We start from the raw sequence: 18,574 nt of genomic DNA on the forward strand, positions 1-18,574 counted from the left end.
TTTTGTCAATGACGTGTGCCATTGAGCAGACACCCTGTCTAACCCACGCCCCTTTCTCTTTCGCAAATCAGGTGTATTCACTCCCTCTCCCCCACCCCCTTCTCCTCGGCTCCCAGCGTGACGTCAGAAGGAGCTCTCCATAGCCTTGGTGCTGAAGCAGAAAGATGGAAGAGTCGGTGCAGTGGGAGTGACAGTCATTATGTCCAGCTGTAGCCGGAGGAGGGCACTGACCAGCTAACCCTGCTGAAGGAGGAGTGGGCATTTTGCCTGCTCGGGACCGGGTACCATGTCTTTGCTTTGCGTGGGAGGTAAGGCTTTCGATGGGGACCCCATATCTAGGTGGGTGTTGGCTGGAGATTTTCCTTTACTATTTGCCATCCTATAGCAATGGTCCCGTATCTATCAGCAACAGGATGTGACATTTAGATGTGTTTTATGCATTTGAAAATGATTTTCACACACATACATGTAAAGCACCCACAAGACATGGGGATCACAAGCTATACTATGTTAAGTGTGTGGTGTTATTGGTAAAACAGGCAGATTATAGATAGATAAGGGATTAGCAGACTGCAGCTCTCCGTTAATGAACTACAATCCCCAGCATCCATCAGACAGCTGTAGGCTGGATATCATTATCAACGTTGGTAGGTACTCATGTAATGTAAGTATGCTACTGAGCAAGTATGTTCCTTGTAAAGGCTATTTCTTTCAGAAAATGGGTGACCTGGGTTGCTCTTGTTTTTCAGAAAAGGAATTTTCCAATAGATTTATTTTGTCATCATTATTAGGTAGCATATATTTCCACAAACACCCAGAAAAAAATAAAAATAAATTATATATATAAATACACATGCTAATTATGTTTACATATATGTGTAGAATTTAAATTATATTATTTTGTAAGTAGTTGGTGTGCAAGCCAACCATGCAAGCAAATATTAAATATCCCTATATTAGCTCCTGATATACCACCCAGCCTCACACTTACTAATATGTTTGTACTTTGTACCATTTCCATCAAAATCATCAACATTTTTATCTGTAATACTTTCATTTGAAACATGCTCTTTTGTCTGCTTACTTGACTGCACACTTTCCACTTTCTCCCTGACACTGTCATGCCATCCATATTATCACCACCCCTATGCAACATGGCAACTGCTCACAAATCTTAAGCTGGCCATAGACGCAAAGATCTGATTGTAGGAATCATCATATGATCGGACTTTCCCATCTCCCGACCTGCCACTAACCATTCAGATCAAATAAAGTACAAAAGAACAGATCAGCCAATGTTCTGCCCCTGACAGCAATCATACGAAGGTTATGTCCGACCAAAGCTAGTGACAGTCTCACTCTGTGATGAAGTACAACATGTTGGGGATGGAGCTGTCCTCCAATTCACAGACACCCCTGTCCAATACATCAATCCATGATACAAAATCAGTTTGTCCATGTCACATACCAAGTCTAGTGGTAATTATTTTAGATTGCACCACTTTCTTCTGTTGTACTCCTATAACACAACCACTTTCACTATTGCTTTAGTATTGGTAAGATGCTCATCATTAATAATCCTCCACTCTCCCTCCACTCAATATACTGTCACTCTGATTGTATTCTAGCACTGCCCCTTAGCACTAAACCTGTTCATGTTCACACAATATTATAATCGTGTGGGCTGATATTTCTAATATACAGCATTCTTCTGGTCAGGTTATGTTGAAACAATGATGTGTTACAAATGGTTGAGTGGGCTTAAGGGCAGACTTTTGGTCATAAAAAATGGATGGTTACATCTGTCCCTTGGTTGGGCAGCCCTGTCCTAAATAACATTAAAATTAACTGTAAACAGACTCTCTAGTGTGCTTTACTGCCAAACTAACTACCTGCAGTATTACTCCACCCTGTCAGCATATTGAAAATGTACACTTACACTCTATAACAATATATTTGCATTACATGTTATCTATACATGTTAACTAAACATTTTCTTTTCTGAAGCAGCTTCTACATATTGTATACTGCATTTGCGCATCCTTCATTTATTGCTGATTTTGCTGCTTTTACCATGTCTCTTAGCAGTTTTTTAAATAGAAAATGTGAGAAGATAAGTGTGCAGACATAGTGAGCAAGAACCATGCATGCTAAGAAACACAGCAAGCTGCATTGTAATAACTAGCTCATTTTTTTTATACGATTGTATGACAATTTTCCGACTTTGTCATCTGCAGAAATTACATACATATATATATATATATATATATATATATATATATATATATATATATATATTGCAATTGTGCAATTGTACAATTCCTCCAAATGTTTATCATCTGCAGAAATTATATATATATACACTCTTTCCAATAAGTATCCGCACTCCAAGGCTGTTGGTAGTGGCGGGGTGCACGTTAATTGTATTTATATCAATTATCAGCAGACCAGCACTCCCTTTTAAAATGTTTAAAACATTTTAAAAGGGAGTGCTGGTCTGCTGATAATTGATATATATATATATGTATAATGTATCCATATACTTGGGAGGCAGAACAACTTGTCTGCAAAGAAAGGTTGTTTTATTTTAGTCAGAAGTATTATATTAATCCCTAGTTTTATATGAATCTTCATTCATTCTTTTCCTCACTGTCTCGCTCTCCACTGAATGCATTGATTTCCTGTAGAGATCTGGGGATGGTTTAAATAATAGGAGGCAAGCTGGCGTCCCTCCCCCATTCTCCTTTTTATCTCTTCCTCCCTGGGGTTCTGAAGCATCAGCTGAGCCGTGAAATAAAACAACTGCTCACAATTTTTTAAAAGAGATGAAAAGCCAGTACACCACATAGACTGAAAAAACGGTGTACATATAATGTAGTGGTAATCTCTTGACTGCAGATCATGTGTAGACCCTAGGTGATCTCTTTAATATTATTTGATGCAAAAAGATTTAGGAATTGATGGAGACAGTTCTGTGTGATGTGTTGGCATCCAGACATATTCAATGAATTATTCTTTTAGTCAGTCTTTGAAATTTGTATAGAGCATGGTCATTTTTAAAGGTCATACCCAGTTTGTAGCCGAGCTCACACATCTTCTGTACCCTTTATCTGCTCTTCTCTGAACTTTCTCTTTTTAAATAGTGTCCCTTTTGAATACTGGGGACTCAAACTGCACTGCATTTTCTATATGGGGCCTTACCAGTGCTAAGTAAACAGGAAGAATTATCCTCTCCTTACTAATATCTATAACCCTGTCAGTAAAGGACAGTATGTTCCTGGCCCTTGCTGCTTCTTACAGCGTTGCTTGCACAGGAAAATGTATTATCTAGAAATACTCCAAGGCCCTTCTCCATCACAAATTTAACTATCTTGGGGCAGATAAAGCTATCCTGCATATATCTGAATCCCAGATACATAACCTTACTTTTATAGAAATTAAAAATTTTCTGCCCAGATCATCTGACTGTGAAGATGCCTATGCATGGAAGACACATATTAGACAATCTGGTTGAAAGTCCCCATTCAAGGCATTTATAAACTGATTAAATAAAAGTAAGAAAGAAAATAAGGAGCCAAAAAATGGAGCTTATTTCTTTAAGTACTAATAGGGTACACTCAATGGGACCCAGGAGCCCTATTCGAATTAACATTGTTTAAATGTACAGAAACTGTACTGTCAGCCACTGATGATTTCTTTGATTTAATCCTTTTGTAATACTGCAGAATTTTTTTTTTAATTGACCTACATTATTAACCAGCATATGTTTACAGTTGATGTATTTTAACTGTTTTTGGTATTGTAATTTGCAAATTAAGCAACCAGTTTCTGATTATCTTGCTCATTCTTTTTGATTGCTGCTTTACAGTTCCTGTAGGATAAACCAGGACATTGCATAGCCTCACCATGATGTCTTGGGACACTACCAGGAAATTTTGGATGGATAGTCCTAGTGTTTGGTTTAACTGTTTGGTTTGAGTGTAATATTAAAGGACAAGGAAAGCCTAATTCTTTGGTGGTGCCAAAATATTAGGCACTTATATTTTTGTCCTTAATGGAAAACAAAATGCACCAGTCCAGGGATCTGCCTAAGAAAGATCTGTGCTGCTATCTTACCTGTCCCTCTCTGGTTGCACAATAGAGTAATAGTTTTAAATTTACACCATTGTTCATACACAGTCCTAATCTCTTGCCAGATTTAGCTGAGACAGAGATGTAAAATGGCCATGCGGCATTCTTTAGAAAGTTCCCCACACTGTCCCCATATTTGGAAAGGTTTTTAAATAGCTAATTTGTAAAAATCTGGATTGTTTGCTCTTGTAACTGGCCTACAATCCACTGCATTTTGCTGCTCTGCCCATACATGACAGATAATGGATCTGCATTGTAGATTGTGTGGCATTAACTGACACAGCTGCAATGACTAGCCCTTATGTCTGGCTCCTTCTGTCATGAATATTGGTGGGCTCAGTTTAGGTGTGTTGGGAGTGGCAAAGGGCAGTAAGCAGGAAAGGGAATCTATGCTACTTCAGCACCTTTGTATCTCTTTTCCCTCAGCCTGCAGCTGCTTTTCCTACCCACATTCTCTCTGAAAGAAAGAACATTTCAAAGCTCCTCTTTGCTATTTTCATGTGGTCAATGATTTTCCAGGAATTTATAAGATAAACAAATATGATACATGGGAATACCACCATGCCATCCTGCTATGAGTGTGGGGGTATTTATAAATTAAATTGCCACTGTGTCATCCTGCTGTGTGTTTTAGGGGGTATTTAGACATGAAATTGCTGTGTCATCCTGCTATTAGTTCTGAAGGTGTTTATACATGAAATTGCCACTATGAAGACACATCTTGCCTTGTCTGGCTGTCTAACCTTATCTCAGCAGGTGCCAACCAGACACAGGCCCAGCAACATAGGTAAAAATAAATATGAAGAAAAGATAAAATATAAGAAAATACAAATAATAATTGAAAAAAAGCTAGATCATGGGCCCTTGTGTTTCCAGGTGCACCTGTGACCCTGATAATTTGTTGTATATTTCTAAGCTTGTTTAGTGGGAGTAGCCTAGAAGGGGGTCCTGTGGAAAGTGTAGCCTAGGGGCTTCACATCTCATTAATCTGCCACTGAATAGATACATTTTTCCAATTTGACCTGTTTGGTTTAAGACAAAATTTTTTTTTTATATAATTAAGACAATAGGCACAAAGTATGTTTAGTCCTATTCATGTAATCATGTTAAAGGAACAGTTACATCAAAAAATAAAAGTGTTTTACAGTAATAAAAATATAATGCAGTGTTGCCCTGCACTGGTAAAACTGCTGTGTTTGCTTCAGAAACACTACTATTGTTTATTTGTTTATATAAATAAGCTGCTATGTATCAATGGGGGCAGCCATTCAAAGGAGAAAAGGCTCAGGTTACACAGCAGATAAGCTCTGTAGAACATAATGGTGTTATCTGTTATCCATTATTTAACCTGTGCCATGTAGCCTTTTTTTCAATTCCACCATTGCTACACAGGAGCTTGTTTATATGAACTATAGTAGTGTTTCTGAAGCAAACAGATAAGTTTTACCAGTGCAGGGCAACACTACATGATATTTTCATTACTTTAAAACACTTTCATTTTTTGGTGTTACTGTTCCTTTAAACAAGGTGTTATACTGCCTCTTTAATGACAAGAAAGACACAAGCAGCAGCCATATTCCTGTGGGAAGTGATTTGTGACCAGTTAAACCTTCATCAAATCATAAAGCACATGGACAGTACATATAGGGGCAGATTTATCAAAGGTCGAAGTTCGAAGTTAAAAAACCATCGAACTTCGAATTCAAAAAGACCAACCGAACGGTGGTCGAAGTTTTTTGGGGTTGAAGTGGGCCTACTTCGAATAGTATGATTCAAAGTAGCGCTACTTTGATTCAACATTTTTTTAACTTCGACCTTCAATCTCCCCAACTCCCCCAATTGCCTCCATACAGGTTCTAGGAGGTCCCCCATAGGCTAAAACAGCACTTCGGCAGCTTTTAGGTGGCGAATGGTAGAAGCAAACTCATGAGGACCCCCGGCAGACCCATCTGTTTAAAGAGGCCTATTCGATGTACCTTAATTAATCTGTATCAAAAATGACAAAGTGTTTATACAATCCTAATGTCTCAATTGTACCCTAACCTTTTAGTTTGTAAACCCTATTGTACTCTGTAATCCTTGTCTGTTATCCACCATTTATTCCCTGTTTGCTATAACTGCAGTAAAGCACTGCGTATCTTGACAGCGCTATATAAATAAATGATGATGATGATGATGATGAGGAAGCAAAAACAAATAAGGTATACTGGCTAATAAGTTTCTTAAGATCACAACTACCACAAGTATGAAAGGATCACTAGGCAGATTACCAGAAAAGCTGATAACATAAAAATGTAAATTTGTCATCAGGTAAAGACAATAAAATACACATATGCCCACTTAATTTATAAGACAAAACTATCCCAACTACACTGATAGAAGTTGACACATTTTAAGTTAATGACAAAAATGTGCCTTTCTTACAAACATAACAGGAAGCATTCAAGAATTATAATTTAAGGAAAGCATCTGCAACGTTTATTTTTGGCTTGAAAGCATTAACAAAAGTGCTTCAGAAGACTATGTTGACCATTAAGGCATTTTAGACACTATTTGCTTTTGGCAAAGGCAGAAGAAAGAAAAAAACACTGGAGATATAAATGGCATGGGTAGTTTCTTGAAATCATGACTGTATTATTAAAAACAAACCTTTACTAAAGTATACACAGTCAAGGCAATTAATGGTGTAATCATTTACACCACAAGGTACTTCACATATGATACCACCAAAGTTATAATTTACTCCCTCATCATGTTACCTATTAACTACTACAGTTCTCAGTTAGGGAGGAAGAGCGGGGCCTGTATTTGCTTCAGGCCACAGACCCATTGCCATATACTCCACCTTGCTACTTACTTTCAGTGCTCAAACCAGGGAAAGGGGGATGGGATTGCAAGTACAGCAAGCACTGTATAGACTAGGTAAGTAAATTTATGGTTGAAAAAAACAGATTTCAACTTTTGCCACCACTTCTGTCACCAACGTCTCATCCTCCAACATGCCACTCATGCCAATCCTATCACATTTGGGATATACTTCTACTAATCCATTCAAAGTAGTACACAGCTCTGCCCCACCCTACATCTCTTATCTTCAATTACTCCCCAATCTGTTCATCATGCTCTTATAACCATTCACTCATTACCTCTTTACATAAACATACTCTAGATTAGTAAAACTATAGTTATTTTTTGAATTCCATTTCACATTCCATTAGATTTTCTCTTATCTTTTATCCTTTAAAGGACAAGGACACTTAAAATCATAGGAGGCGCCAATTGTTAGGCTTCCCCCCCGTGATTATATTTGCTTACCTGATACTTGGACAGGTGCTTCTGTTAGCAGAAAACTTCACAGGCGCCTTTTCTGCTTTTTCATTCTTCTTTTGTCCCGGGCCAGCACATGAACAGCAGAGTAAAAAAAAAAAGCTGTCTTTTTTGCTTAAAATTTAACTTTTCATTGTACTGAGCATGCACAGCAGTCGAGAAGAAGAAAGACGCTAAGAAGATCACAAAGTGGTGCTCTACAAAAGTACCCCAGTCCAGTACAGTTTAATCACTGGGGTGCCTAAGATTTGGCACCTCCATTGATAGGATTGGTATAAGAGCATGGCAATGGATGAGAAGTTGGTGAATTGTATGAGCTGAACTTTCCTTCTACTTTAAATAATAAGCAGAGCTCTTATTACCATCTGTATCATTCAGTATTTATATGTCATTTCGATGTCCTGTTTTACAGTGCTGTTGAATATGTTGGCACTTGTTACATGTATTACTAATAGCCGCAGAGAGGTTGAAGTGTTTGATGAACATTGAATGCAAAATTGAGTTTAAGTTATATCCAAAGTTTATTCCAGCTTGAATGTTAAATATGGTTAAATACATCTTTCCACCATAAATAACTATAGTTGAATGGCTGTGACAACAGTGTTTTCCTATAACCTGTTACAAGTTTGAAACAGTCCAAACCCCATTGTTATAGAGGGACACTTGGTTACAAGTGAACATGAGTTCAGAACTTTGATGCAGAAGTTAACTCGATTTTGTCCAAAGCAAAAAGTTGATACAAATGGCTGTTTCTGTTTAATAGTTGTACTGAAGAAACTGCTTGGATGAACAGCAAAAAGTATTAAAGCTTTTCAACCGTTAGTTATTTTATGTAATGACCAGGATGAATGAAACCCTTTCTATATAGGCATATTAGCTCTGATTCAGGTAGACACAAGCTGGTGAAGTCCTCTCTCAAGAGAAAAGAATTGATTTCTTCAGCAGATTTGATACATATTATCGAGACAAACTAATGTTGCAGCCTGGTGTTTACGTCAGGTGTAACAGGATTGATAGCATTCAATAGAACAAACAGAACTGAACAGTTCTTCAGTCATGATTAGTTTAGACAGACTTCAATCCAATATGGGAAAGAAGTAAAAGGGAACAAATAAATAGCACCTGACAGATGTATAAATATTCTATCAGGTAAAAAAAATCATTTGGACTAGATCTGAGTAGACTGAACTGACCCAGAAGCAGTTTTGATAGATCATCATCTCAGAGCAACATTAAGTCTCTGCTCAAGAACTTGGTATTAATAATGAAACAGTAGGATTATTTTCTATAATAATAATTAGAAAGAGGAGACACATCTGTCACTAGCAGTCTTATCTTGGTGCCCCGGAAAGCCACTGTCCTGGCAGCCACTGTTCGTGCCCAGAAGATCCCGTAAATATAAATCAAGCTGGGATCTGGTGCCGTTACTATAATAACGCACATTGGTATGTTCTTATGTCATTCTTATGTATTTGAGGTTGCCCTAAAAGATGGTTGGTTGGGGATAAACATTGCAAACTAGTGCACATATTTCGGAACTCTGCATATCCTAAAGTCATTCAAGCCGCATAAGAATTAAAGGGAGACTAGAAGTTGGTACAATTTATTCTGTAAAGGAAGTGCATACAATCCTTGACTTTTATATTTCTTTAGGGTTGGAATCCCTCTGTATTTGCGCATCCATTGTGTTATATTTGCGCAAGGTGTATATTGAATTACTCTATAACTGTTCTGGCAGCAGTTGTATATGGACAGAAGTGACTGTAAAAGACACACAGATCTTAAGGATCCCAGAGTTCAATATTCTACTTGTATTATAAAATAATCCAAATGTATAAAGTAGCTTGTGTCACATTATTAAGCTTATTGCAAAGAGATTTATGGAAAGCATTATTAGTTTTGAGGAATTACCGTACATTTGAGGAATTACCAAGCTCTGTGAGGTTTGGTATTGTTATATAAAGCCATGAGTAAATATACTTTAGATACTATACAGAAGATTCCATAAAGGGAGAAGACAACTTAGAATGCAATTTTCAAATTGATATGGTTTGTGGTTCTTTTTTAGATATTTTGTTATAGGAGTACTTTAATTTTTTTAAAATGTATTACTGGCATGGGAGCCGTTATACAGAAACCTGTTATCCAGAAAGAGCCAAATTAGGGAAAGGCCCTCTCCCATATAGACTCCATTTTATCCAAATAATCCAAATTTTTAAAAATGAAACAGTAACTTTGTACTGCAGCCAAAATAGGATATAATTAATTATAATAATTAATATTTAGGGGCAGATTTATCAGAATGTGAGTTTAGAGCTTAATAAATAAAAACTCACCCTAAAGATCTCATAGAACATTGGTGAGTTTTTATTTATTAAACCCTAAACTCACGTTTTGATAAATTTGCCCCTTAATGTTTACATGATTTTCTAGTAGCTATACTATGCAGCTGTTCATTTTGCCACTTAAACCTTAAACTGCTGTATGGATTCTAGATTCACTGACACAGTCAAGCTATGGAATACAAATTTAAAGCTTAGATGTGAAGACAGATTCATCTAAAACTCACAAAAGTTAGAAGGAGGACCAGGTGCACCGACCTGAGCCTTCAGCTAGGGAAGCAGAAACCACCATAATATTAGGAGCCGCCACTCAATGAGCAGTCCTCAAGGCAGGAAAGTTAAAGACAGTCTTTTGCATTTTGCGTTGTCATAACACTTCATAGGCTCAAGTGTTATGACAACATAAAATGCGTAAGTCTGCCTCTGCTATTAGTACTTCAAATATTCTATATGACTTCACTTTCCTGCCTTGAGGACTGCTCACTGATTGCCTGCTCCTAAATTTAAAACTCACCCTAATATTTCTTCCTGGAAAAAAACCTGTTCTATTATGCTAAAAGTATTCATTAAATTTTGGCAGAATAGCTACCCTCAACATTCCAAAATTAGACTATATAAATGAAATATACGTAGAGTTTTAGGCTTTCCCGGCTTTAATTTTTATTATCAGTTGGCTCATATGTACAACTGTACATATCACCTTTACATATTACTGATATGATTTCTCTGGAACATTCCCTTGGGAGCAGCAAAATGCTGGAAAAAATCCATTCCATATATAAAAATGGTAATTGTGCTGGCCCTGCTGCTGCAATTGTAGGTCAAGTGTTTTTTTCTTTCCATTGCTGACTGCAGCAGTGCATAAAACAGAAAATCATAACAGCAAACGGACAACAACAATTGCTAGGGGTAAATTATAACTGTATGGTGTTAGTTATACTTTTCAGTTTCCTGGCTAATATAATTGCCATGGATTTACTGGGAGAAATAAATATTATTATGACTAAGAATACATTTATTTTGTTAGTTTAGAAAGATGGATATGCCATGTGTTAATGTTAGGAAACTACAAGAAAAAGAGATAGCAAGTAAAGTACTTACCTCTACAGGAAATATAAATATAGTGTATTTTGCCTTCTTCGGTAATTAGCCTTTAACTGGTTGTTTCTGTTCCTCCTGTTTTGACATAACAAGTGTTTTAAAGGAGAAGGAAAGGTTAAAAAAGCTTTATCAGGAAGGACTCTATAAATATACCAGTAAAACCTCAAAGTAATGCTGCTCTGAGTCTTCAATTAAAAGAAACACCACATGAGCATGTCCAGTTTTTCTGCTCTCTCCCTCCCTCCTCTCCTCCCAACTGTAATCTGAGCTCAGAGATATGAGCAGGGAGAGACTTGGGCAGGAAGTGATGTCACACCAAGCTAATATGGCAGCTGCTATCCTAAACAAACCGAGAAAGCTGCTATGGCTATTTACTCTGGTATGGTAAAGCATTGTACAAAATAAACATAGCATTCTAGCTTGCACTATTGTTGCTAATATATTGCCAATAAACTGCCTTGGTAATTTTCCTTCTCCTTTAAAGACCTTTAAGTATGATCTTAGTAAATTCATTTACTTAGAATTAAAGTCATCCATTCATTTAATGAAAGAGATGAAGCTATGGAAGAGCAGGCCATGAATGTTCTCAGAACCCAGGTTCAAATTTCGAAGTGCAAAAATCTTCGAAATTTGACCATAGAATAGGTTACTTCGACATTTGAAGGCAAAGTATTTTTAACATTGTACGGTCGTACTACGATCGTACTTCGAATCGAAGGATTCGAACGATTTAATTGTACAATCGTAGGATTTCACTTTGACTTCTAAAAACGTAGCCAAATGTTGGCTATATGTTCTAGGAGGTCCCCATAGGCTAACATAGCAATTCTGCAGGTTTAAGGTGGCGAAGTGTCGAAGTTTTTTAAAGAGACAGTACTTTGATTATCAAATAGTCTAATTATTTTCACTTTGAATCAAAGTCGAAGTCAAATTTAGGCCTATTCGATGGTTGAAGTACCCAAAAAATTGTTCGAAATTCGAAGTTTTTAACTTCGAAAATTCACTTCGACCCTTAGTAAATCTGCCTCTAAGTGCCCGGTAGGATGGACCCTAGCAACCAGATAGCTGCTAATAACCCAAACTGGAGAGCTACCAGACAAAAAGCTAAATCTTTTTTTTTTATTTATTTATTTTTTTAATCAGCTTACATCATATTTAAAATAAATTTAAAAATAAATGTAAAAACCTCTTAAACTGCTAAAAGAAGTGAATAATGAGGAGAAAAAAACAGCTTGTTATAAAAGTGAGTTGCTACAAATTAAATTAAAGCAAAATAAATGAATCATGATAGTACATTAGAAGAGTGCTTAAAATAGGACTTTGCATTAGATATTACATTTCCAGAAACTATAAATCTACTTCAAATCATGCATAATTAAAGGTTTACTGTTGCCAGGATAGGCGTTTACTTTTGCCAGAAAATAATATGTAATATTAAAGGTAAAATGGTATTATCATAAAAGGGTATAACTATGTGATGACAGTATTCCAATAAACCTTCCATTTTATAAACAGAGTGTTGTTTTTGGATAGAGGATCTGGTAACCTGTATTAGCTTTTGTACCTTTGAGACAGCTTAAAATGTTCCTGATTCAAAGAAAGAAAGATATAAAGGTTACAAGTATGGGATCCCTTATCCGGAAGCCTGTTATCCAGAAAGCTTTGAATTATGGGAAGGCCATCTCCCATAGAATCAATTTTTTTAAATATTTAAAATATTTTTTTTAATTGTTTTAAAATGTTTGGCTTTTTCTCTGTAATAATAAAACAGGACCTTGTACTTGATCCAAACTAAGATATAATTAATCCTTATTGGAGGCAGAGCGATCCTATTGGTTTTATTTAATGTTCATATGTTATGTAGTAGACTTAAGGGATGATGATCCAAATTACAGAAAGATCCTTTATATGGAAAACCCCAGGTCCCTAACATTCTGAATCCAGTAATAGGTCCAAAAGTTGTACTTACACTTGGCAAAGAAAGCTACAAAAGCACACCTGCAACCAATTTATTCTTGAAGGTTATAGAAAAACCTGAGTGTTAGATTGATCCCTACATATGTTGCAAGTCAGCACTGATTTCCCTGCATAATTATAAACTTAACTGGCAGTCAATCCACAGGCATGTCTTCTCCATTCCCTTTTAATTCCACAGAGTGCAGAATCTGTGGATAAAAAGCTCAGCCTCCATAGATCATAAAATCTAAGATCTGTAGGATTTCAGTTCAGTTCCCATACCTCTGGAAAGGGGTTTTTAACCCATAAGCCATTCTATTGAGGCTAGATAAACTATGGGTTTGTCCACTGATTTTAATGTAGAATCATTTATGCTATGATTGCTTTTTAATCCATTTTAGTTATTTTATTGTATTCTGCATTGTTCTTGATGACATTATTTTTGTCTACTTTTTTCATTTTGGGGTCTCTAAATGTCACATAGTTTGCATATCGGGTATCAAACTGTTCAGAAAACTACTGGCATTCATATTTAAATGGGAACTCCGGCTTCCAAACCAAAATTTGATAAAGAGGCCCACATAACACAGAAACCCCTAATATACCCATCACAGTTTCTTCAAAAAGTATGAATAAATGCCATATTCTATGCTGAAATACAGCTGTTTAACAGTTCTTCTCTTTCTGCATCATTTGAAATCCTGGCAGGGAAGGAGGGACTAAACACTGATGTTACAAATTGTAACAACTTCTCCACAGCTTACAGACAGCATGCAGGAACTACATAACCCACAATGCATTTCATTGTGATGTTCCTTTCCTTATTGAAATCATGTGTGCAGGGAATTGTGGGGTTTGGAGGATTCAAGTTAAGGACAAATGGTTGTTGATACAAAGTAACAGTAGTCAGCCAGCTCAGCAAAGTAGTCCGAAAGTTCAGCAGAAGAGCAGGGGGCTAGGCTTAGGGAACTGTTAGAAACCATTAAAAATCATGAAAAATCTGCATATTTTTAAATTGATGTATATTGCAAAGTTGCTTGAAATTATGTTTACTTTTCAAAAAGCTGAAGTTATGTTTTTGAGGAGTTCGCTTTTAAGATGTTTTATCTTAAATACCTAGGGCAGTTAGCTCTAAAGTGCATGTTTTGAGTCAAGTTTCAAACATTTTAGAAAAAATGTTAGTAGTTAATTGTAGTTGGGTAGAAAGGCATCTTTACTCATTTTGAATTTGGCAGAATACATGATCAACTTACTGCTAAGGGGTTTGACCAAACATGAAAGCAAGCAGTGTATTATTAGATATTAAATGTGAAATATCAGCCATGAAAAATTCACATGCATTATTTTCTTTACATGCCACATACTTATTAATCCTTACAACAACATACTGAACATCAATCTGTTCAGAAGACCCCTGGAATTCCTTCTGTCTTCATGATGTTTTATCATTCTACCTGACATGGAAAACAAGATGCAGTAAAGTAGAAGTCAATTTTCAGAAATCTAATTAAAAGCACTAACTTGGCAAAGTTTTGTATTTTTGTTGTTATTACAAAAAGATATATTTATATACTGAATTGATCCAAAATGTTTTCTGGGGTCAGCATATTATTAGAGACCTTTTTGGCCAAGTCCCTTAAATTACTAATTTTTCTATTTAGTTGGGCAGTTCATCTCAACCTTCTAGGCAAGCAGATTTAATAAAATATTAATGACAGTATTTTTGATTTTCTTTTTTCAAAACTGAAAAAAACGCAAACTTGAATTCTTAAGTATGAAAACCGTCAATAATAAAAACATAATCACATTAAATTGTGCAAAAATGTATTTCAGTTTTTTCTCATTTGGTTAATCTCAGATTTTGAAAACTCATATTTGATAATAATTGCAATCACGTTTTTTTTGCCATGAAAAACTTGAACTATGCTAAAAATGTGATGACGAATTTTGATAAATAAGCCCCTAAGTGTTTTTTTTAGATGATACCAATAATAGTAGCCAGTAGGCATTTGGTAGTAGCCAGATTTTGGGTAGAAATGTTTCTATGGAAAAAAGCAGTATCCAATGAGCCTTCCCTAATGTGAAAGTCATACTTACCGTAAGTAATTATTGGGGGTATAGTTGGATACACTCAATATGTGGAAACCTTTTATGCAGAAAGCTCTGAAACACGGCATAACCATTTCCAATTTCTCCAATTTAAGCAATTAAGCTTTTCTACATTTTTTAAATGGATTTAAATTACACAGGGATGTACTGTGTTGGTTAATTAGCACAGTTCCGTTTCTGTTAAACCTGTAATTTATACATAATTAAAGGAGTATTTACAAGTATTAAGGAGTTTGCCAGCTTCAGCGAATATATGCAGCAGACAGTACTTTTAGCTGAAAAGGATGCTGTCCAAGCCACGTATATTTCTCAGACCCTCAGTTTAGTTTTTTCTCCTCTAATGTTAATGCCTCAGGGGGAAAATGATAGAAACAATTGCTAGCGTTTCCTCCGCTAAGATGAGAATGAAATTACCTCTGTTCGTCAGTTTGAATGATAAATTGGACCCTGGAGTCTGCTGTGAAACACTGCACAATGCATTTTTTTCTGTTCTCACATTTTCTTAAGCCTTTGGCTAGATGGACATTTTTTGAGGACATTTCCCTTATTCATTCACAGTCTAGACACAGCTACTTATTACATGAAATTGATAAAAGTGTTAGAATGTGCATACAGCAATGACTTTTAATCCAAATACTCTTCATGGTTATCCCAAGAAGTAATGCATGTGCATGTTTGTTCATGTTTATGTCTCATTCATTTTCATGTATTCAGTCTATATGTATTGCAAATGACTTGCATTCATAAGACGTAACCTTACCTCATTTAGCATATTCTTCAAAAATGTCTTAATCTGTTTTCTCTCAGTAAGTAGCTGGATAAAATTCATCCAGTCTAAACTTTGCAACTGTTCTCGACATTCATTTCTTATCAACAAGACAAGTAAAATCTTAGGTTATAACCATATGATTTTTGTTACTATTGCTCTTGGTACAAGTTTAAGAGCATGAAGGGGTGCAATTTTGCATCAGTGTGTCCTGAGCAATAGTTAATAAAATTAAAAATGCAGCTCAAGGTGTAGAGGGCAGCACTATTGGCCCAAAAGCAACCTTGCACTACGAGGCTCTCCTGCTCTTTATGGCCTCAGGCTCCCCCAACCTACTCTTTCGATGGGGTTTAAGGGGAAGTGCACTTGCCATCCAAAATGCTCATCCCTCTGACCTCTGAAAGCAGTTTCAGATGGACCAAAGCTACGGGAAGGCAGGCAGTTGAGGTACATATCTGGTTGCATTCTAGGCATGTGCCTTCTCTGCCTACACTTGTTCTGGCCCTGATGTTTAATATGTTGTGACATTGCAGTGACAATTTTGATGGTTGGTAGTGACAGAATTGCCATAGTCTTAAAATGTTATCCAAATTACTAAATAGGGGTGCTGGCAATTGAGAACTAAGGGGCACCCAGGGTATCTCTGGGGTTGTAAATAAGCCTTTTTGTCTTCTCCTATTTGTAATTTGTTCTGACATTCAAACAAGTACCTTTTGGTTAAGCATACCAACAAAAACAGTTTAAATACTACTATAGAGAACTGTACACAAAAATAAACTGCAAAGTCTTTTATAATGTCATTTATGCCATATTAAAATGTATTCTAAGCTGAAGATCTTTCCTTTTTCCCTTCTCTTTTGTCAGTGAAAAAGGCCACGTTTGATGGAGCACAAGGTAAGATGGACAAGTTGATATTTTAATCCATGACTGCAAGTGAGCTCATTTTTAAAATTAAATATGCTTTTGTACTTTAAATAAAGTTAAAAGTGGAGCATCAAGTTTTCATTTTCATAGCTGTTAAAGAATAGAATGCATCACAAGAAGATCTTAACTGTATTCAGAGCTGCATCAGTATGCCACAAAAAAGCAATATTTGTCAATCAATACCTCTCTTAGATATGAACAGGAAACTGGCTGAAAGCTTCTTACATCAGAAAGCAATTTACGGAAATGTTGATCATGTTTTTAAAATGTTCTTCCTTTCCTGTGGTTTAGAACTTAATGTTATACAGTATAAGGGTTAAGTATTTTTCCTCTCAGATCCCCTTAAATCCAGCTATAGGTTGGGTTTGTAAAGAGTTGGATATGTAGGATTTCCCAATCTATTGGTTAAGGAAGTTTGGAATTTCTTAATGACCAGTAATGTCAAGTGGTTCTATAATCCATACAATATATGAGATCCCAAGGTTTGGCCTATTTGACCCCACTTGCTGGAGGGGGTGTTCGGTGCTTAAGAGCCTGAGGTAGCAAGCCTCAGTAAAAGGAGAAATATGCAAGGTAGGACTAGCTAATGTAAGGGCTAGTTCTTGCAATAGCTCACTTGTGCAATGAGAGATAGAGTGTAGGTACTTAATAAAGCAACCTGGGCTCCACCAAGAAGAGCAGAAGGGATTAGTAGCCTAAACAGCAGCCATCAGCTACTAGTCACTATTGCTGTTTGTCTCTGAGATTCTGATTTCTTTTCCTCTTGACAGAGAAGTTCAATGCCTATGTTACCTTGAAGGTGCAAAATGTGAAGAGCACAACAATAGCAGTGCGGGGAAACCAGCCCTGCTGGGAACAGGATTTCATGTTGTGAGTATGGAATGCATTGATCAAGGGCTGATCACTTTGCACAGTATACATTTTTTGTCATTCAGGCACATTTTCACTTGTTTTTTGTAACTCCTTCCTTACAAAAAGTGTTTATTAATTTCATTTCACATTATTTACAAACACATTGCTGGAGGTTTCTACCTTGACCTTTTGTATCTTCAAGCTGCATGTCAGTGAAATTTGCGGAGCACATGATGGAGCTTTTTATTACATTTTCCTCCTTATCTATAGAAAGACTACATATTAGGGGGCATTAATAACTCAATAGGCAGGGTCCTCTTGAATGAGTATTAACGGGAATACTTCTGCATTTTAGCACTTGCGTCAGGGGTTATGGTAAATGGCCCCTGCTATAAGGCAGCCACAGCCATTTATCAGTGTAATTCTGTGACCCCACAGCGTATGCTCTGGGCTGCTGTCAGTTACCCAAGAAAGTGCTGGGGACGCAGCTGAATGTTCACCTCCCAAATAAATGCATATTTGAAAGCTTATAAACTCTGTTAATTAGTAATTAATTCAGATTCAGATTACATGACATCTCAGAATTTAATAATCAGCCCTATAGAATCAGCTTCAGTGAAAGACAAATTTAGATTTTCTGCTTGATGATGACCCCTAAGGCTTGCTTCTCAACAACTGTGTACACTGAGGATGTGAGTGTCACTGATATCCAAAAGATAGCCTAATAAGATACAAGATGGGGAGATTTTGTGGACAAGTCTGAATGCCTAGATTATTATTATTATTACAGCATTACTGAACCTTTGTGATGATATAGTACAAAGTTCGTTACATAAAACAGAGCATACGCCTTTTTAGGATTTAGTTCTCCTTTAATTTAATTTATATTCAAGGACACATGCAGCATCACCCATGAAATAACAAACAGTTAATGTTTCACATTTAGACTGGCAAGTCCTACGTCCAGGTCCTCAATGAGAATCAAATGTGGCCCTGGTATTTCAAATACACAGAGGCCCAAACAGTCCCCACAGGCCCAATAAATAGTGACTGTCACTCTATGGCA

General features: G+C 36.4%; 1 protein-coding gene across 9 annotated transcripts in view; it reads left to right on the top strand.

Annotated features, from left to right (window-relative positions):
- The first annotated feature begins 118 nt into the window (after positions 1-118).
- The window catches only part of LOC108712370 (protein unc-13 homolog A), a 68,281-nt gene continuing 49,825 nt past the window's right edge, over positions 119-18,574 (top strand). For 5 of the 9 annotated variants that reach the window (XM_041561615.1, XM_041561620.1, XM_041561625.1 and 2 more), the window contains exons 1-3: positions 120-308; positions 16,597-16,626; positions 17,427-17,526. In XM_041561615.1, coding sequence (XP_041417549.1) covers positions 287-308; positions 16,597-16,626; positions 17,427-17,526 — 152 coding nt within the window. In that variant the 5' untranslated portion in view covers positions 120-286. Of the gene's footprint in view, positions 309-16,596; positions 16,627-17,426; positions 17,527-18,574 lie in introns of all 9 variants that reach the window. The other 4 variants (XM_041561602.1, XM_041561612.1, XM_041561606.1 and 1 more) reach the window with 1 other exon arrangement.

This window comes from Xenopus laevis, chromosome 1L (genome assembly GCF_017654675.1).
Source record: "Xenopus laevis strain J_2021 chromosome 1L, Xenopus_laevis_v10.1, whole genome shotgun sequence".
In the NCBI taxonomy this organism is placed as follows: domain Eukaryota; kingdom Metazoa; phylum Chordata; class Amphibia; order Anura; family Pipidae; genus Xenopus; species Xenopus laevis.